Source organism: Pseudoliparis swirei, chromosome 19 (assembly GCF_029220125.1).
Source record: "Pseudoliparis swirei isolate HS2019 ecotype Mariana Trench chromosome 19, NWPU_hadal_v1, whole genome shotgun sequence".
In the NCBI taxonomy this organism is placed as follows: Eukaryota; Metazoa; Chordata; class Actinopteri; order Perciformes; family Liparidae; genus Pseudoliparis; species Pseudoliparis swirei.
The window spans coordinates 17,878,053-17,899,271 of NC_079406.1; the positions used below are offsets into that span (position 1 = coordinate 17,878,053).

The following is a 21,219-nucleotide window of genomic DNA, read 5'->3' on the forward strand; positions in this document are numbered from 1 at the left end:
TCTTAGGGGCTTCTGGGTTTGAGTAATCATCATACAAATAATTCAAATAAAGATAACTCTGTGTTGTGAGGCAGAGGCCCGAGGCGTCCAGTTGTTCAGGTTGCCTGTACCGCTGTGTGGGTCCGACTCCCACAAGAGGTTTCCTAATGCAAAGTGTACAGCATTTTGTAGCTGAAGCAAAACAAGGGCGTCCGCAAAGAAAACATCTAGCCTTCTGACAAACATCCCGCCCCTTCAATCGGTATGAAGTTCGCAGCGTGACCCGGCGATGTGGGTGTGTGTGTCTGTTTGCCTCTATGCGTTGTTGTTCTGCAGATGTTCATTAGCATTACCCTCCCGGAGCCAGCTCCGCCCCCGTGCTGTGATTGGACACACTGTTACTGGAGCTATCAGCTCGCCTGCTGGAAGGTTTCCTCTCCCAGTCCGGCGTCTCCAGCTCGAGGGGACCGACTGCCGCTCGCGACGGGCTCCGCTCGCCTTTGTTAGCGAGGCACCGAGGGGAGACCGAGCCGCATCCATGCAGTAACGCACTTTTTTGGGGGAAAATGATCATCTGTGCGAATAAAATGGAGTACCCCCTGAGAACCCAGTGCCAGCGAGCCCACAAACAGGTAGGTTAAAGCTGACGAGACGACATCGCTGTAGGAATAAATGTTTAATTAGTTTTGTTCACAATTGCAGCTGGCGGCTAGCGTGAGGATAACGTTCATTCATTTGCTGAATGGATTAACGTTATTTTAATTTAAGAGATAAACTCTTCGCCAGCTCTCTCAAACAGCCAGTTTGTTGTTTAAAGCTTTAAGTGACATGTTTGGGCAGCGAACAGCCGATGAAGTAAAGTTAACCATTAACAGTTTATTACATCTCTAAACTTTTTAACTTGTTAATCAGTAAGTTCTCCTGCGTCCCGGTGGCCGCGAGTCAACTGTTCGCTCGCAAACTTCTGACCGAGCTATAGATAACTCCGCTAACTAACGGTTGACCGAGTTACTGTACAGTTACATCCCAACTAGAAAAAAATGCAATAAAAGTAGCGTTTGTTCTCGTGAATTTAATCCTGATCTGTGAGCTGCCACCTTTCACCACCACCAAGACACATTTAATGTCCGGTGTCTGGTACAGCGGTGGACATGTCACGTTAAAGCTCGCAGCGTTTCGCCAGCGGGTTATAAACTACCGTAACCGTGGTTGGTGAATGTAACGTGACATTTAAAAAGATAATGTGAACAAAATGATGTGTTTACTGTCCACTGGGATGAAGCTAAACCCTCGCAACGTAATGAAAAGTCTTCCTTTGTTGGCTCACCATTGGTGATTTAACAAGAGCCTTCAGGGCAGCGCTTTTTATACGCGGTTATATTTAACTTCCACGCAGGTTTTTGTCAAATACTAACGTTAAAGTGCAGTAACGGGGCTGGGTATAGCTTTGCAGCAACGGGAGAAATATGTAGGTGACGATGACATCATCCAAGGATTTGAGAGAAAGTGTCAGTCGGTTACTGTGAAGTAATGCGGTTCCATTTAATACCCATACATCAAATATAAGGACGAGGCACACTAGTGGACATGCTTTCTAATCCACGAGGACAGCTGCGGATTGTTAAGTGTTTATTGCTCCGGGTTCCTCTTAATGTTGGAGACTTTTATTGTGCTGTTTTCTGCTGGCTGAACTGGACTGCCAATCAAAGTTGTTTTTCTCCTCCGTCGCTGTGTTTCCGTTCTGCCACAGAAGGGGGCGCTGTCTCAAGTGCAGTCCTACAAGACATGTTTGCTGCAGATTAGAGTCCAGAAACTGAGCAAAACAGGGAGGAATGTGAGAGGCAAGGGATTCATAACCCTCTCCTCTGGTTTCAAGTCCAATTTGGGTTACTTCTGACTCCCTCTCCCTGTTCTGCTTTTCATATTCATATGTATATATTTAATCATATAGCATACTTAATCGTCTTTAACAATCAGTGTTTCTATTGAGACCTATACAAAGCAAAATAACCCTGTGAGTTTAGAACTGCAGTACTCAAATGACTTGCACTTCTCTGTTGAAATAAACGTATTTGGCATGTAAGCACCACCACACCACCTGCCCTTTGATACGATAACCTTGCACTGGCTGGTCCGTGAATGAGATTAGTAATAAATGACCTGATTATCAGTGGAAGTCTTTTGTATAAACGTTGCCCCATTGCCCTACCTACCTGCCCTGTTCTTTGACCGGTCCAATCACTCATCTGCTGTGTGGGCTTTCTTTCTTTAAAAAAAATCCTGCAGCACAGGGTTTTGTTTGTCTTTGACATAGGTTGTATGCGCTGTCCTACCCAGCAGCTCATTCCCCTCCCCTCTCCAAACATCTTTGGGCTGCAGCTGGTTTGTTTTGCACTTCTCTCTGAGTTCATGTTGCAGAGCCAAAATTGTCCCGAGCTGCTTGTGATTTGAGGACGGGGGTTAATGCCGCACATGATAAGGACGGACCCCTCCAGGCTCAGTCGGAATGCAGATTGAATGTCCTTCTCCTGTATCTGCAGCAGCCCCCCTCCTGCAGCCCACCACACATACAGACATTATAAGCACGGCTCATCTTAAGCTGACATATGCACCCTTCCCTGGAAGACTGCGGGCATCATTGTTCTACTTCTGTATGTGTGCTACTAGTCCTTTAAATTCCTGCCCGTACAGTGCTGCTGTTTTGTTTGTTAGCCTGCTTTCATAGCCTGTCTTTGTCTCCATTTACCTTTCCTCCCCTCGGTGATGTCATCCCTGTTTTTCCACTTCATCCCTGCCTCTTGCTCCTCTCTGATCAATAAACAAACGACATGTCCTCTGTTGGGATGGGAGGTTTTTGTTATTTAGAATTTCAAATGATCTTCATCTGTAATTTTTTTCACTTTTACAACCAGGCCACAAGTTTGAATCCATCTTGTGATTTGAACATATAAGTGCTTTAATATTAACACTAGCGTCTTGCTTTTGTCCCCCTCACTCTTGGTTCTCAATGAGGGGTGGCTTTGTTTCAGAATCGGTTGCTGCTGGGTGTATTGTAAGCAGAATGAGTGAGTTTGTTTCTCTCATACTGTTTGCATTCATGTGAAATTAAAATATGGCTTGTAATACTATATACAGTAACACAAATGACGATGTGTGTCCTTTTGCTTCGTATATCCACCCACACACACTTGTTAATATTTTCTTCTTTTCATGCGGGTGTTTCTTTTCCTGTGGGTGGACAAAAATCAGCGTATCGCCTTATGAAAAGTACTGCTGTTTGTTGTGGCTTGTTCTCAGGCAGTACAGCAGTGTGGATGGGTGTCTGGACACAGCTTTGACAAAAGATGTCTCTAAACCCTCTCTTGTGTGTATTGATTCGAATTTAATTTTTTTAGAAATGATCTAGGATGTATCACAACATATTGATTGCTTTACTTGTAGAGTCTGGCATCCCTTTAAGATGGACGTTGCCTTTTTATGTTTTAGGAGTTTCAAAATCTGGGATTTTTTTATTTTTCACTGAACATTTTTAATAAACTGCAGATGTCAGCAGCCTTAATGCAGTTTAAACTGTAGGATGTAGTTCCTGCTGTGCGACTGCTCACATCAATCGTAGTTCCTGTTTCACTTTGACATTTTCGGTTGAATTTGTCCAGACATGTTTATGAAATCTCACAAAACACCTATTTCCTCTTTGATTGTGTGATGTCAGTCTCCGAGGGCTGTACGTAAGTGAGTCGCTTATTTTACTGTTCTTGTCTTGGCTGTGGATTAAATAGAGGCTGAAAACAAAATGAATGACTGCTAAATGGCCACCGACTGTAAGATCAGTGTTTTACTACTGGTTGTACATGTATTTTTGTGATATTTTACCAAATATCATCAACAAGCACATAATTAGTTTTTTCCAAAAAGCACTTTAAAAAAAAAGCATTTTGGTTGTTTTTCTGTTACTGTTTACTCAAATATTAATTCCCGTTTCAAACATACAATATGAGTTGGATTGTAGTAAATATACAACAGTGACTATAATTTCCTACACCTGATTCAGGGAATGTGTGTTGTGGTGTTTGTCGCACACACTGAAGAGATGAGTTTATTGAACAGTTTCACATGGATCTTTCATAATCCTATAATCGTAGCTTATTAAATTTACCAGAAAGAAAAAGCAAAGTTGTCTCCTTGACAAGTTGAGCTCGAAGCCCGTTTCCTGCATCGTGTGGACCCCGACATGCCCTTCCCTTTCAGCGGCCGGGCCAGTCGGTGCTTGATGGAGCAGCGACGTAGTTTCTGCAGCTCGGCATGCTAATCAGTAGCTCTTGTGTTTGCAAAGGGATCCTTTGGTGAATGTGCTCTTGTCAAGAGGTCTTTGATTGGCAGGCACCTGTGTGTGCTCTGGACCCTGCGGCCTATTTCCCATGTCTGTTGACAGACAACAGCGGGTCTGTGTCTGAGCCTGTTTTATTAAGTGCCAACTGTCCTTGTTCACTCTTATTTTTATTTTTGTATCCTTCTGTTTATGTTTTCTCTTTTGCTTTATATCAACTCTGAGATTAGGGAAATGTAAACCTCATAATGCGATTGATTTGTTGAACGTGTAGTATGTAAACATGTTCAAGGTCAAGAGGCTCCACCTCTAGCAGGATCACAAATAAACCCTGATCCACGACAGACAAGTGGAATACCACAAGGAGCTGTCAACCAGATACACATGATGATGAATGTCAAAGAGCCGCACACGGTTAAAATAGACTCAGACTATCTTTGACACAAGTTGAGACATAATCATAGACTTCTTGAGCCAACCTGCTTTGGCTACACAATGAGTTCTAATAATCCAGTCTGCCCCACACTGCTGGTTTTTACATAATTATTTCAAGGAGCATTTATATGTATGCCATATTTTGAAGGAAACTTTTCACAAAGATTACATGTCTGTAATCATTATACAAAAACTACACAATCAAGGAAAACATTCATCAAGGTCACTATGAGCACTCGGAACTGATATTTACTGCATCAATTCATCTGTTGATTATGTTCTTGATTAATGAAGTTGTCTTCAAACTGCTCGATTTGTCCGACCGGAAGTCCAAAACCCAAAGATATCAAACGTACTGGGATATAATACAGATAAAACAACAAATACTCATATGTTAGCACTGTGAATCCGCATATTATGGACATTTTTGATAAATATATTCTCCAAATGTATACCCATTTAATTTTCTGTGGTTGGACACGTGTATTGATCATGCCTCAGCATCCTCCGTATGAGCACAATGATTCAACATCCTCCAGTTGTACTGCAACGACCCGCGGCACACGTTTTCTGCTTCCCGTCGGAAACCAACCGTCTCCCTCTTCTCCGTCCTGGCTCCTGCAGGTGACGGTGAGCGGTGAGAACGAGCGAGTGTCGCTGCTGTTCATGAAGGCTCTGGTCAGCAGGGGGAGCGTGGACGCCGTGTCCCAGCAGATGGCCTCGCACCCTCAATACTTGGAGAGCTTCCTGCGCACACAGCACTATATCCTGCACATGGACGGCCCCCTGCCACTGCCCTACCGCCACTACATCGCCATCATGGTCAGTTAGCAAGCTGTTCTTGTTTATACATACCCAGGAACTCACTATTTGACTGACCATGTAGTTTAGCAAACACAATTGTTTGGGAAGCTGTTGTTCATCAGGGATCACACTGGTATCATGCAAAATGAAAGAATGACAAGCTCTAACTTCCGAGTGGATACTTTTCCCAAATCTTTCTGCTCAACTTGCTCCTCCCGTGACTTTCAGGCTGCGGCACAACATCACTGCAACTACTTGGTGTACCTGCACTCAGCCCAGTTTCTGAGGGTGGGCGGGGACCCCCTGTGGCTGCAGGGTTTGGAGGCGGCGCCCCCTCGTCTTCGTCTCCTTGACCACATCAACAAAGTGCTGGCCCACCAACCCTGGCTCACTGCCTGCTCACACATCCAGGTACAGCAAAGCAGGCTAACGCAACTAAATGTTTCACACATTTTAGGATGAAAGGATTACCCATTATCACTTTTAGAAATACAGAATAATATACGTCACTCAGGATGCAGATTAACGAGTAGAACAAAAGAATCCCGTCTGACCCAGAGCTCCTGTGTCTGTTCCTTTTCAGACGCTCTTGAAGTCGGGCGAGCAGTGCTGGTCGCTGGCTGAGCTGGTGCAGGCTGTGGTGATCCTGGCCCACTGCCACTCCCTCTGCAGCTTTGTGTTTGGATGCGACACAGACAACGACTTAGTTCCTCTCTCCAAATCTACCAACGGTGTCCCGCCGATCTTCTGCCCCTTCGATGCTGCCAACGGCAACGCCGATGTGCCTCAGTCGCTCGCCACTCCCTCAGAACACATACCACGAAGAAGGGTAACAATTCAATTCAGTTTATTTTGTATATTAGCCCAAAATCACAAATTACACGTTTGCCTCAGAGGGCGTTGCAATCAGATCAGGAAAAACTCCCCAAAAAAACAAATCAGTTTTGTCTTGCTTTTTAAACAAGTACATTGGCTTGATTCTCTTCATGTAAGTGGAAATAGGTATAAGGGTTAGGCATGCATAACATCATATGTTTCAAATACAACGGTTATACATTAAAAAAAGTAGTGCAAATTTCACAAAGATATTCAATTTACAATTATATACAGAGAAAAAACAGCCAATGATCATCCTCTACTGCATGTATGCTCTCTAACATAAAATATTAAACTAAACCATAATTCATAGTGTGAATTATATGGTTCAGTTAGTCCAAGCATGTGTTTCTCAGCGTTAAATGCAAACTGATGTAACTTTGAAGTGAAAGAGCTCTTTGTGTACATATGAGATGAAAGTAGGTAATGCATTTTCTCATAATAAGGATTATTTATCCGTTACTTGTGAGGTACTTGAAAGTTAATTTAACTTTCTGGTCTTTGTGTCCTCAGTCTCTGGACTCCAGTTGTGACATGGTGTGTCTAAAGGAGAGGATTCAGAAATCCCAGGAAGAGCGTGAGAAGAGAGAAGAGCTTCTGCTACAGACGCAAACGGGTAACCGACGGCAGCACAGACGCACAAACAAGAGGACGCGGCTCAGAGCATCCCACTCACTTCTCGGGCTTATCTTGAGCGTTACATTTATGTCACATGATGTGAAACCTGAGCAGTCGGCCACACTTGTTGACACGCTCTCTCTGCCTCCCCACCTCCTTTGCCTTCATTGTCTCTTCTTTTTAGATATCGAAGAAGAGGAGGAGATGATGTGCTTCACAGACCCGACGCATTTTATCACAGACCCTGACTTGTGCTATCAGGAGTTTGCTCGCAGAGAGCAGGAGCACTTTCAAGTATTTAGAGTTCAGGTGAGGATGTTACCTGTGAGCGCGTCAGTAGGCAAGGGGTGTTGTTACTATATGTGTTTTGGCCCTTTGTGCTAAGATGTGTAACAGGATGCCTTAAACATCCAGTGACTTAACAGTTTTTAATCAATGATCCTAATGTCTGCGACCTGGAACCAGTTTTGCTATTATTTGAATGGCCCACTTCCAAACTGTATCTCAGCCAGATGCAGGTTGAGACGTCCAGATTGTCAGCAGCTGTATCAAAACTGCTTTTGACATTCAAACACAAAGCAAGTGTGTCTCTCAAAGCAAAATGAGTCCATTGTTACAAATAATGGTGTGAGTCTAAGTTTCCCTATTCCCTCGCACATTTGCAAATGTGGGTGTGTGTTTAGATATAAATGAAAGATAAATCTACATCTTGACTTGCGTTTTAATGGTGTATTAAATGTGTGCATATAGGTTCAACTCTGCGACATCTAAGAAATAGAAAATATGCTGTATACGGCTATTTCCAGTAGTTTAGGGGCCAATAAAGGGAAGGCATACTTTATACCATAGAAATATGGGCTGGGAACCACTGCTGTACATCAGGATCTTAAACTAAATTCAAAACCTTGCTGACTTTGAGGATGTGGTGTAATTCCTCTGCAGGACTATTCATGGGAGGACCACGGCTTCTCCTTAGTCAACCGATTGTATTCGGACATCGGGCACCTCTTGGACGACCGATTCCGGAGTGTGACGACTCTCCCCTCGATGCATAGCCCCGACCTGAAGAGGGCGATCTGGAACTACATCCATTGTGTGTTAGGGATACGGTGAGCAGCCGCAAAAACATCCTTTGTGACTCAGAGAAAAGGCTTTTCTTTGAGTTTAGTAGATGAACAGACGTTTGTTTGTTGATACAGGTATGATGACTATGACTACGGAGAAGTGAATCGGTTGCTGGAGCGGGATTTAAAGATGTCCATCAAAGCTGTGGCTTGTTTTCCTGATGCCACCAAAACCCCAGTGTGTCCGCTGAGTTTGGCTCCACTGAAACCTTCAGAGCGGGTAAGAAGACTCACTGTGGACTCGCTGTCATTCCAACCTCTCTTGGCTCTCTGTGTGAATCACTTTTCATTGTATTCCCCTCAGATACACGTTAATTTACTAATCATGGAGGCCCGGCTGCAGGCCGAGCTGCTATACGCTCTGAGAGCCATCACTCAGTACATGATTGCCTAAGTGCTCGGAGAGGCACCAAGCTAAAACTCTCCACCGGTACAGAGAGACCCAGAGACGCGAGGATGAAGACATCTAGACCGCAGCCGGGGAGGTGGGACGAGAGCGGCACATTTAAAGAGTTCCATCATTTAGAAGCTGTGCCTCCATGAATGTGCTTTTCTTTTTCTCTGATTCAATGTATTTATACCATAGTGTGCCATGCCCCCCCTCCTCCTGCGGATGATTCTGTTCTCTTATCAAACATCTCGGCTCTTCAACGTTATGTGCAATTATTAGAGTTGTTTGAATTGGTACATGTTGTTTTGTGTTTCAACTCAGTCTGTGAGAAGCAGCTTGGCTGTAGCAGCGTGGTACTGACGGTGGTCCACGCTCTCGTTAGTTTCATCCGTCTCCTTTGTATTAACTATGCTTTCCCACCCCAAAATATCTTTTTGTACAAGTTGAATGTTTGCGGGAGACCAGGGCCTCTGTTGTGTTTTGGACAATCCTTGTCAGTGTTGGAGGAGGAATGTAAGTGGACCGTGACGGACGACAGATTCTCTTTCCCTAACATTTCGTATTAATGCTGGTCAAGAACAAACGCATCAGTTACACTGCTGGAAGTATCACATCACTATAATTTCTTTTAATAAGCACTTTTTTAAACTTTATATATTTAGAATATAAGGTAGCTGATTAGTAGACATTGAGACGCACAGTGTGTAGGTCTGACGCCTTCTCCACTGTATGACATGCAACGAAGATTTTTAGACTTTTCTTTTGTTCTCAGCCCCAGATTTTAGTGAAGTAACTTGATATCCAGGATATTTCAGTGAATTATTGCCCTACTTGTTACTTTCATGTCAGACACAAGGATTTTGAAGGTAATGATGTTTTCTAAACAACATATTCACACCTCCATAAAAACATTTGTTATAAATACAAGTCAGTGAGCGGTTTCCTACAGTGAAGATTAAGCTGAGCCATTTGCTTCATGAATTTTGTGCTTTTAGTGTGGATGTGCTTTAAAAGAGATCAAATCGGAGATTACAGTCTCAAGGTCATTAAAGAAACGCTACAGTAAAGTCATTAGTTGGATCGATGAGAAGTGCCCAGTTGAGCTGCACTGGTCATGAGTAGAGCAGATCGTCAAGTCCACGGTACATTTGGCGAGGCAGAACAATGTGCAAACCAGTTGTTAAAACACTTGTATTTTTTTTCTGTCTTTTTAATTTGTTATAGATTTGTAAACGATAGAGTACTTCTTTGTTTTGTTTCTGGGTGTGACAGTAGGACCTGCTTGTTGTGCTGCATTCTGGGTAGATGTAGGTGTAGAGGTGTGACTGACTGTTTAGAGTTAGTAACTGCAAAGAAACAAGCGCATATCGAGCATACAAAGCAAACGGGCTGTTGAGGGATGTGATTACTGGAGGCTGAACGTGGGCTCATGACGAGTTGGAAACTTGTGGCTTTTCCTGCATGAATGGGAGCTGATTTTCTTGGTTTTGCTCAGCATTGGTTCTGATAAATATTACGGCTGTGAACGCCCGTGTTTTCTATCAGACGGCTTCTACAACGCCCAGCAATTCAGCTGAGCGCCTTTGACGCAGATGGATGTTAAAATGTTAAATGTGGGCAGATTTTAAAAAACTGATGTATTCAAAAAATAAATAAAAGTGAAAAGGCCAAAAAATGTTTTTTGAAAATGTGAAGAAATGTCTTCTATAAAAAACAACTGCTGTCTGTCAACTGTTTTACTTCTACGGGATACAATGAACAAACCTACCAGTGGGTTGCATGTTTATTTTCTATATCACATAACCCTTATTTTATAACCTAACTACTTCTCTTAAGCAATCCCTCAGTTTTTAGACTTACCTCACAGGCAGCCATCTTCAATCACCTGATTATATGGAAGTCCACCTGTTGATTTGACTGAATAAGCTAATCACGTTCATGTTTTGTTGAAAAATAAAAAGCTTTCAACCCAGTTGCATCCTTCTGTCTGCACCTGAAATCAAATATAATAAGCTGGTACTGTAAATGTTTGTAATCAAACTACTTTATTCAAGATCAAGAATAATTGTCACTACTGTTATTAACCAGCAGTATTTCGTATAGTAAATGTATTTGCTGCCATGCAGCTACAGTAGTAATATTACTGGACATCAGCGGCCTCTAGTGGCCAATGTGGAGATATATAAAAATAACTTTGCACCAAAGACTCAAACAAAGTGGGTTAAACAGTTTTTATTGAATTTATTTCTGCTGTTCAGAACTGTTCATCTCTGGCTGACTTTACATTTTTTAAAGAGACTGATTTTGGGGGTCTTAAAAACTATAAGCATTAATCAAAAATCATAAACATAATTGGCTTATGCACAACTCATAATTCCTTGTCCACCCAACCTCCCTCAGGAAGAAAAAACCCTTGCCGAATAGTAAAATACTGTATTAAATGGGGCTTTTAAAATTTGAAAACAAACATATGGACTAACTGCTACTTAAAAAAAACTGAAGAACAAAAAATGAAGAGAATTATTACATAGAAGGGGAAATAAAAGGGAAGTAATAACACCACACATGTCCAGTAAACTAGAGACATCCAACCAACCGCTGCTCCTTTTACATGTTGAAGTATGTCCAACACCTGGACATTAGTTCTGAGAAACAGAGTTGTTGGATATACAACTTTATAAAAATATAAAAATATTAATATTAATTTAAAATAATAAAATCATGCAGTTTGAAGAAGCTGACCTGTTTCCAGATCAACTTAATGACCAGTTTAGAGGGGATATATATATATACACATATATATATATACACACATATATATATATATCCACGACAAAGAAGGGGAAAGACTTGATCACGTGCTAATTTCTAACTAACACCATATCAAGATCCTTGTGTTGGATACAGACGATTCAAAAGGCCCTGATATGCACCCATAGCTTTCTGCCGTACTGCAGAATACGTCAGAAATGACATCTAGCACCATTAGAAAAGTACAACAACAAAAAAGAGTGTTTTATAAAAATCAGAGACAACCATATTCACAAAGTTACAGTGAAATAATGAAAGAGTTTAAACTGCTGGGAGGTTATTTCGGATAACAAAAACAGACAATTATTAACAAAAGTAATTACAAACACAAAACATAAAATGTAAGGGGGAAGATGACAGAATAAAGTCCATCTTGCTAAAGAGTAAAGTCATGCTATAGTGTTTTAAATATTGGCAGTCAAAATAAAACTCAAGGAATAGTATAGTACTGATGTACATAGCTGGAGAGCTAAAATATATATATCAAATTTGAGGTCAACTCTTTTTTTTTAAGATAAACTGCTCCAAGAAAACAAAACACACAAACGACGGTTTCCAGTCTGTTGTAATGGACAACATGTGTATAATAAATATTTGTTTTGCTATTTTCACACAATTCCATCTGTGCGGAGTTGTTTTCCTCTTGTTTTTCTGAGCGACCCTGAGAGGTAACGGTTGTATTAGTCTCATTTTGAGATGAGAATGCGACGACATGTTGAAAAGTAGGACGATAAAGGTTTTTCTTTCGTCATGCCATGCTTCTGCGGAGATTTTTTATTTCCTTGGCTTCACAATTAATGCAGAAAATAATGAGGCAGATCATTGGGAATTTTTGTTAAAAATAGTCAAGTATTGATGCCTCGCTCCACTCAAAGTCAGATTTCACGTTACAAGCATCTTTTTGCAAAGCTTATGTACACCGAGATACTGTGTCAGGCCCAAGTGCTCCCTAAATGCCATGCAAATGTAAATATTAGTGTTCCTTTGGTGACATAAAAAAATCTACATGCCACTCATCCTTTACAAAAATACAAGTATAGAAAATTACCATTACAAATGATCTGAGAATGCTTCCTCCAATGTAAAAAACACTTGTCATTAGTAATATATTCATATGTATTAATATCTAATTTATTACTTCCATCTAAATTGTATATTAAAACTAATCAAATATATTCTTCTTTTGCACTTTTCACAAAGAGAATGAATTAACTGAATAATTAAAGTGTGAGAGAATGTTTTGTCATGAAGCACCCCCTCAAACCACGAACAAAATATCAGGAACATGTTCAATAACAAAACCCTTCAAGAAAGGATTTTTCAAATTTCCTTCAAGATCTCATTTAGCTCTACTGATAAATCTGCATAGCGTGACACCGTGTGCATGTGCAACGATGGTTTTGAAATTGTTTTTTTACAGGATTTAAACTCATTTAATGAAATGGTATAACCTAATGTGTCGCTTAGGTTTGGGGTCCCTGTGTCACAGGAAACCTAAGTGCTGTTTTGAAAATACACAGGCTCAATGAAAACAGAGAGGAAGAAGAAAGTAGAGGCATACTGCTGTCTAAAACAATATAATACTTGGCCAACCAATCACTTGTTGGCAAATAAATTTACCCTTGAATGCCCCGTGTGTAAATTCACAAGTTACATTTCTTCATTTTGTTAGTCTAACTGCACATCAGGGATGAAAAAAATGAAAAACACGCTCCCTCTAACTACCATTACACACTAGATTGAAGTCAAAAATAAATCCAAACTGAAAATACACCCTCTTGACTGCTGAATCACTAAATTGCATTGCAGAAAATAAAAATGAATCATCCTTTCTTTCTCCGAAGTGAGACAATTCGTACACGTAATCGTAGTCCAAAATTGTGCGAGATGTGGGGCAAATGTTGAATCGAGCCTTTTATACCTCCAGTCGTGCAGTCTTCCATCTTCCACCTGTTCACAATCTGACGCCTGTGATAAAACGCGACCTCGGAGCAGCAGAGCGACTGCGCCGAGGTCGGTGTTCGGTCTGGTGCTTCATGCTCGTGTCAATGGGAAACTGGCCATTTCTCCAAAAAGGCATCAGTCCATCGAGTCTTCAACACCAACGCCATCGCGTACCGTTTCCAACTGAAGCTATTCTGGTGTACCATAACTAAAATATAAACTCCCAGCAGAGGGGAGTTCATGATTTGTCTTTTTACTCTTAATAACACGTCTTTTAAAACTCATCAGTTTGGATTAGAAGAAAAAATGGCGAGCAGCCTAATTGTTGCAAGTGTTACATTTTCTAAAAAGGGAAATCATATTGTGCATAGTAGCCTGAAGCTCCTCCCTGTCCTCTGCATGTCTTGGCACATGACACGAGTGTGGTGGTGGTGGGGGGGGGGGGGTATCTTGTCTTAAAGGCCAGAGAGTAACGTCGGATTTGAAGATATTATCTTCCGCCCGCAGAGAGGAGGAACGCACCGGTTGTTTTGTGAGGGTTTTCTTGATTGGGGAAAAGTTCCTGAAAGTCATTTGAGCCGATTGCCCAGATTATGGGCTTCATGGTGATCATGTACTTTAAATCATATAGTATATATATATATATATATTCTGACATTTTCTCGACTAAACAATATCTGACGTAACTGGTGATCAGTGTACCTGGCTAACTCTGTGTGGTCAGTCAAGGAATTAGCTTGGCACCCAGCTGTGAGCGGAGCCCTGTGTGGTAGCTGGGCCGGCGCAGCCTTGGCCTCCAGGCAGAATAGGGTCAAAGTTGAAGTCGATGACATCTCCGTCCATGAGGTCACTGTTGATGATGTAGTCCACGTCACAATCCAGGTTTTCAGTGAACATGTCAATGTCCAAATCTGTGGGCAGTCGGTCCTGACCGGCCATGGAGCAGGACGGAGCTCCGAACTGACTCATCCCCAGCAGGCTCGCGCCGGGATTGGCTGAGCCGATGGGCCCTCCGTGGTGAGAGACCACCGCTGGCACTTTGAGGGCCGAGAGCTGTGACGGGTCCTGAGACATACCCGAGAGGATCATCCCCAACCCCAACTGAGAGTGTTGCTGGTGTTGCTGTTGATGCTGTTGCTGATGTTGTTGCTGCTGTTGTTGTTGTTGTTGTTGTTGCTGCTGCTGTTGAAGGTGACGCTGCTGCATCTGAGCCTGCAGCACCATGGGGGCCACGGTGTTGGGCTCCAGCCCTTTACCCAACAGCAGCTGGTTGGGTTTGGACCTCACGGATGCGCCCAGTCCCATTAGGCCCACCCCCCCACTGTGCATGAGGGGATCCACCTGAGTCATCATGACATCACTCGGAGGAGGGGAGTCGGAGGTGAGCAGCACCTCCAGGCTGGAAGGCACGTGGGTGCTGTAATGGCCGCCCCCACGAGAGCCAGAGCCGGACATGGGGTTGAAGAGGGAGTTGCTGAAGCTTGAGGGCTCTTTGCTGCTCATTCCACACTGAGAGACGGAGACCTGGGTCCCGGTGTGAGTTGGGGCCTGCGGGAGGCTGGATGGTTGCAGAGGATGGAAGGAGGAGAAGCTGGACCCACGAGGCAGCAGGGTGGAGGCGGAGGGCAGCGGGGTTGGAGGTGCTGGTGGGGCTGAACTGGGACTGGCCCCTCCCTGCTGCTCTGTCAGCAACGTGAGGCCATCGATCAGATCCAGCTCCTCCATCAGGGTCTCGGTGAGAGTCGGGGTCAAGCTGCTTGCAGAGTATCTCCCCAGCAGCCCGTCCTCAGGCAGGTTATCATCGTCCTCCTGTCCAGGAGCGATGGGGGACAGACGTCCACTCAGGGTGCTGGCGTTGGAGCTTGTGCGCGGGCGGAAGGTGGTCCACATGTCGGAGTCATCCAGGCTGCCGCGGGGCGACGGGCTGCCGTTGTTAACCCCCCATTTGGGGAACTGCTGGGACGAGTTCGGGCTGTCTGCCCCGGCTGAACCTGTGCCGCCATCGCCCTGCAGAGCCCCTCCTGCGCCCCCCAGGCCGGCTGCTCCCGCCTGCTTCTTCGTCTGCTTGGCCCTCATGCGGCTCTTCAGCAGTTTGCTGCTGTTGTCCATGGAGGCGGCCCGGCGGCGAGGAGCTTTCCCGGTCTTCCCTCCTTCTGGGTTGAGCATCCACCAGGAGCTCTTGCCAGTCGATTCATTGTGAACCCTCAAGAACTTGTTGTGGAGTGATAAGTTGTGGCGAATTGAATTCTGAAAAAAAAGAAAAAACAGAAGAAACTTTAAATGATCCCTCTAAAACTAAAGTATGATATACCAGTAAAGGATTATAATAAAGATTCAGTATTTCTAGACTTATTCCAGGTCAGTTCAGATCTTTTTGGTTCCTTGATGGGGGTTTTTCTTGCTCCAAAATTGTCTTTTTGTGCAAAACATAACTGCATCAACAAAACAATAAGAACAATCTTCCAAAATAATGGAACAAATAATGTAAAATACTTTGATATTAGGAGAGGCATGTTATGATCGCCTATATGCTCCTCTGGTTGCTGAACTTGTATATATTGCCCAAAGAATAACATTGTAACTTGCAAACCAGTGTTGCTATGATGCAACATGAATTGTAAAGCTCTAATCTACTATGACATGTGGCCCTTAAAGCATCGTAGTCTTGTAAAGTAAACATGTCCACAAAACGCACACTACCTTCCAGCCGGCTGAGCTGTTGCTGTCTCCTTTGTCTCTGAAGTAAGGCACGGTTTTCACCATCCACTCGTAGATCTGGGCCAGGGTTAACCTCTTCTCAGGTGAGTTCTCGATGGCCTGGCTAATCAGATCAGCGTAGCTCTGGTTCCCCCACGCGTTGCGCCGGGATGATCCTTTGCGGGGCGTGGCGCCGGCTCCGCCCCCGCCGGACACGACCCCTCCCTCGGCCCCCGCCGCAGCCTTCTCCGGCTCGGAAGTGATTTGCTGGGGCTCGGCCTTGTCCTCGTCCGCCGGCGGGGTCCCGGCGGCGGACTCGGAGCCATCCGGCCCCTCGGGTTTGACAGCTGAGATGTCGGGCCTCGGCAGCGGCCACGTGCAGGAGCGGGGTCTGCTCTGCGGCTCGAAGTCGGGGTCAATCGGGGGCACTGAGGACTCCTCCATGGCAGTCCTCTGAACTTCCACTCAACCCAAAAAAAACACTCAAAACATCGACCTTCGAAAGTCAAGTAAACTCTGAGTGGAAGATGCGCTTAAAAGAGGAACTCCGTGACACAAAAACAATATGCTTCAGTCCCTGCGGGGTGTAAACAGAGGGGCCTGTAGAGCAGACGTAATCTGGACACGCCAATAGCCTCGGTTAATCCTCAGATTGGAGATTAGGGAACCCAAATAATCTCCTTAATAGTAACTATCATAAACCTTCCGATTTATATGGACTGGCTGGGATGAGAGTTCCTTTGTTTGTATTAAACAAAAACAAAAGTGTCAGTGGCAATATGCACCAACACATCTGGATCCACAGTTGGCTCACTTGAAAAATAATAAATAGGTCTACCAAAATCTTAAAGGTATACAGACACAAAATAACGCCATTCCTGTCAATAAGTACTAGATTTAAATACGTTTAAATGGTAAACTTTATTAGAAGTATAGTTTAAAAATGTCACAAAATGTAATTATATTAATAAATGTAAATTAAAGATGATTTCGTACCAAATTTTTACAACGGTGTGTATATTTTCTCATTACTTTGTTATTTACTGTAACGATACAGAAGAGGACTACACACGAGGATTAGCTGGCCACTGTTACAAAGGATCCACTTGTAAACAACGTGATGTGTGCGCGCGAGCCGACGATCCTCCACACCAACTTTGAAAATACAAACGGCCTCACAAAAAGAGCTGTCCGGTTAAATTGAAGGGAAGTGTAAAAACACAAGACAATTAATTATACCGGTAAAAAAAGGTTTTGTTAGCCAACTCTCAACAAAAAAAAGACTTTAAAAAAACAACCAAAACTCAGTATAGATCAGAGTCTCTTCGGCCTTTTATGCTAAAAAAATAAACAACCAGAGGAATCCCGAACAGTTTTAAGAAATTATCAATAGTGTTTCTTTACCGATAAAAGTGGGACGATGGGAGAAACGTGCGCACGAGAAGAAGTCCTCGCTTCAGGTTCGCACGATCCGCCACATTGCGACCAGGCGCATGTCACCATCTGCCATGTTTCTCCACTCTTGCCGCGGCACACGATGCTCGAAAAGTCGGATACAAAACCCTCCTCAACCGAGGCCCGGAGCGAAGATATCCCCCCCGCGATCTCGGTGAACCAACTACGAAGCAAATTCACGGTTGGGAGAAGTCGGGTCGCCCCGGAGGTCCGTCGGCTCCCAGCCGCCGCACTTTGAGAACGGCTCGATAGCCACCGTAACGTTAGCTGGTTAAGCTCCTGCTACTCCAGAGTTTACAATCCGTGGAAAAGTCCGTAAAAAGCCTCAAATAACTTCCTCCAAGCGAACGGTTTCAATCCGCTATTAGTCTCGAAAAACTTCTTGGGATTGTGGCTGTCCAAATACTCAATTCTTCAGGTTCTTTTTGACTTGTTTTGTTTTGTTTTGACTCGAGGCGAAGACTCCCTTCTGACGTCTGTTTACCACTGTCAGGCACCGCGTTCTGCGCACGCGCAGAGTGGATTTCTGGGAAATCGAGTCGCTCGTGTGACAGCACAGGCGTAAGGGCAGGGAGGCAACGTGTACCTGTAATGGTAAAAACGTGAGCTATGTCCCAGGTGCATTTAAGGCAGTTCCGGTGCTTTCGGTCATTAGAGTACGGATAGACACCTATCCATGGACTACAACTAGGTACAGAACAACATATTTTAATAATGATACAGAATAATTATTATTGCATTAATAATGTTAATAAATGTTCTTTCTTCTTAACCCTTGTGTTGCCTTCGGGTCAATTTGACCCGATTCAATGTTTCACCCTCCTGTCGCCTTCGGGTCAATATGACCCGATTCAATGTTTAACCCTCCTGTTACCTTTATATTTACTAACATATTTTACCCTTGAGGTCAATATGACCCCAGCTATTAAAATCTCCAGAAAATTATTAGAATTAATATTGTTTTCCAAGTTTAAGTGTGAGGTACTTTATGTTTGTTTGTTGACTCCCGAAAGAACACCGACATTAAACATTGAATCGGGTCAAATTGACCCGAAGGCGACAGGAGGGTTAAGACAATGAAGACCGCCTAAAACACCCAATGTGCCGTCCTCTGTGCATTTTCTTGTCACCGCCACATTTATATTATGCAAAGTGTAAACTTCAGACATTAAATATTTAAATTGTTATGAATTACAGTCAATGATCTGCACAGAAACCCAGAAATCAACTATGTACTGTGCTGGTTTGATCTGTATTGTATATGGTAATTTGATGAAGCATTACTTTATTTCGGACATTTGCATCATGTGAGCAAACTATAAAATAAAATCCAAAAGGACTTTAAACTGCTAGGACTACTAAAACATGTTTGACACAGAGCTCTAAAAGACAAGAGCCACAATAAGGTAAGCAGTGCAGTTGGTATTGTAATTGTTGCAAATTCCTGTCTAAAAAATAGCAATAGTTCAAACAATTTTTCAACAATTATTGTTCTTCGCATTTACCTTTATTTGTTATTGACAATACAACATTGAACCGGAAATTTAATTCAATTTCAATTCAGTTTAATTTTATATAGCCCAATATCACAAATTACGAATTTGACTACAAGGTATTCAGAACAAAAATGTTGTAACATCATTGCATTGTTTCTTTTTTATGTGAATGTAAATATCTAAATGTATTGTCACCCACAATATCATTACTGTTAAAAATGATTTGTTGCAATACACCATCAAGTAATAATAAGTCAAATCCGTGAGTTTGGCTGTACAGTTATATGAGCAGGTGAAAATTACCTTATTACTTCACCAAGCCTTCTCCTGTCGCTGATAAATTACTAAAATGTTATTTATGTACATCCATCTGTCATCATTGGTAATCAGTAGCATTGAAATTAAATACATTTTAAGTGCCCCAAATTGTTATTTTATTGTTGCTATTCTGATGTCTTCAATGCCTTTTTTAATATTTATCCTATTATTTATAAATGACATGTACGTACAATGAGAGTGTACGTGAAACCAGCGTCAAATTCCATGTATCTGCACATATACATGGCCAATAAAGCTGATTCTGATTTGAATGGCAACTGGTTAGTAAGATAAGTTAATAAACTCATTAAATAATAAGTTAGTTCCCAATGTCCTGAGAGTGATCTCGTTTTGAGCTCAACAACATAGAACAATATTTAAAAGCTGTCACTTAAAAAAAAGCAGACCTTAAAATGTATAGCCCGAGGATAATGTATGAAAAAACTCAAAGACAAGTGGAAAATACACGGCTCCTCTGAAGACATTTTGTACTGTGTCCTGTCTTCTGAGTCCTTGTTTTTTTTACATTCATTCTCTCTTCTGCGAGAATACATCTCTTTTGAAAGAATGTAAAGAATGCTCTATACAAATGTAAGTAAATTAATTATCTTCATGATCTAACTTGATTTGCTGATGGAGGCTATGGGTAAAGAAAGACAGAAGCTAGTAAGTAATCTTAAGTGTGTACTATTTTTACTGTTTTTGAATAAATGTTCATATTTTGTACACATGTCTGTTATACTGATGTTGTTTAACGAAATGCTTTTACAAAATCAGTTTGTTATCAGTCTTTTTACATTCTGAGTCTTTTTTATTGTTTTACCAAAGCATGACATTCAGGCATTCAGGTATTGAAATGTATCCTATGCAAACTACACAGGCGTCTAAATTGTCTAGCTATCAAATTACTAATCATGCTGTTGTTTGTTTGTTTTTCTTGATCTTTGCACCATTGTTTAGTTAGTTATTATATTGTGTTGTATGTATTGTGCATTTTTTTATATTAACTATTGATTTATCTGTATCTATAAATTACGCTGTAGGGGAAAAAAATATCCCCTAGCGAGATTAATAAAGTAATTTATCTTCTTATTAATGGATTAAACAAAGTAGCGAAATATATAGACTTCAACTCCTAGAAGTACTTGCGGTCGTTCTCTGTGTTTGCAACCAGCTGACATCCGGTGTGCGGTATTAACTGGTTTTTGAATTAACTGGTTTTGGTACGCGTGCATGAGGCAGATGTGCCGTAGGAGTGGCCTCGAGTTGCCTCTCAGGACCCGTCTGACTAACTAGGAAATGCACATTTCCATCGCTTAGCCTCTCTGTCACGTTCTTTTTATGTAACGCTCATGTTTTAAAGACTAAACACGGAGGACTTTGCTGTAAAATGCCATACCTGTTCGGGAGGCTGTCGTTGAGACGCCGAGGACACGGAGCGAGGACAAAGTAGGTGACTCTGCTGATGCCTGTTCAATATACTACTAACTTCAATAAATACTTGACAAAATGCTCTTGTTGTCAGTCTGATATTCATGTTATACGTCGTTATCTGACGTCCAGTCGATGTGAGACCAGTTTACTCTTCATACAGTGTGTAATGAAGCATGTAGCCCGTTGTTTACACCCAGCTCGCCCACCGCTGTCAGCTGGGAAACTGATCGACTCCGATTAAATTGTGATACAACAACAACACTGTGTGCTCTCACATCTCTTATGTTTTATATTCGAGACTACGGATCAACATATATCCTCGTAACTATACTCTACCCTGTGCAACTCTTCATACAGTGAGAGCTGCACAGGGTAGAGTATAGTTACGAGGATATATGTTGATCCGTAGTCTCGAATATAAAACATAAGAGATGTGAGAGCACACAGTGTTGTTGTTGTATCACAATTTAATCGGAGTCGATCACAGTTTCCCAGCTGACAGCGGTGGGC

At 42.5% G+C, this 21,219-nt stretch overlaps 2 protein-coding genes across 2 annotated transcripts; one reads left to right on the plus strand and one right to left on the minus strand.

Moving 5' to 3' along the window:
• The first annotated feature begins 427 nt into the window (after positions 1-427).
• On the plus strand, positions 428-10,526 carry sesn4 (sestrin 4). The gene is made up of 9 exons (XM_056438951.1): positions 428-611; positions 5,366-5,563; positions 5,774-5,956; positions 6,129-6,374; positions 6,935-7,037; positions 7,224-7,348; positions 7,982-8,148; positions 8,239-8,383; positions 8,468-10,526. Exons 1-9 carry the CDS (start codon positions 546-548, stop codon positions 8,555-8,557), a joined length of 1,323 nt encoding a protein of 440 aa, XP_056294926.1. The 5' UTR covers positions 428-545; the 3' UTR covers positions 8,558-10,526.
• A 244-nt stretch (positions 10,527-10,770) lies between these two features.
• foxo4 (forkhead box O4) lies at positions 10,771-21,025 on the minus strand. The gene is made up of 2 exons (XM_056438950.1): positions 16,010-21,025; positions 10,771-15,556 (listed from the first exon to the last, which is right to left on the minus strand). Exons 1-2 carry the CDS (start codon positions 16,448-16,450, stop codon positions 14,042-14,044), a joined length of 1,956 nt encoding a protein of 651 aa, XP_056294925.1. The 5' UTR covers positions 16,451-21,025; the 3' UTR covers positions 10,771-14,041.
• Positions 21,026-21,219: the final 194 nt, after the last annotated feature.

Bases quoted from the DNA above. Each gene is read 5' to 3' on its own strand.
- foxo4 (XM_056438950.1), bottom strand. From the start codon at position 16,450: ATGGAGGAGTCCTCAGTGCCCCCGATTGACCCCGACTTCGAGCCGCAG. The intron at 15,557-16,009 runs GTAGTGTGCGTT...CTTTTTTTTCAG, and splicing joins ACAGCTCAGCCGGCTGGAAG to AATTCAATTCGCCACAACTT.
- sesn4 (XM_056438951.1), top strand. From the start codon at position 546: ATGATCATCTGTGCGAATAAAATGGAGTACCCCCTGAGAACCCAGTGC. The intron at 5,564-5,773 runs GTCAGTTAGCAA...CGTGACTTTCAG, and splicing joins GCCACTACATCGCCATCATG to GCTGCGGCACAACATCACTG. The intron at 6,375-6,934 runs GTAACAATTCAA...TTGTGTCCTCAG, and splicing joins AACACATACCACGAAGAAGG to TCTCTGGACTCCAGTTGTGA.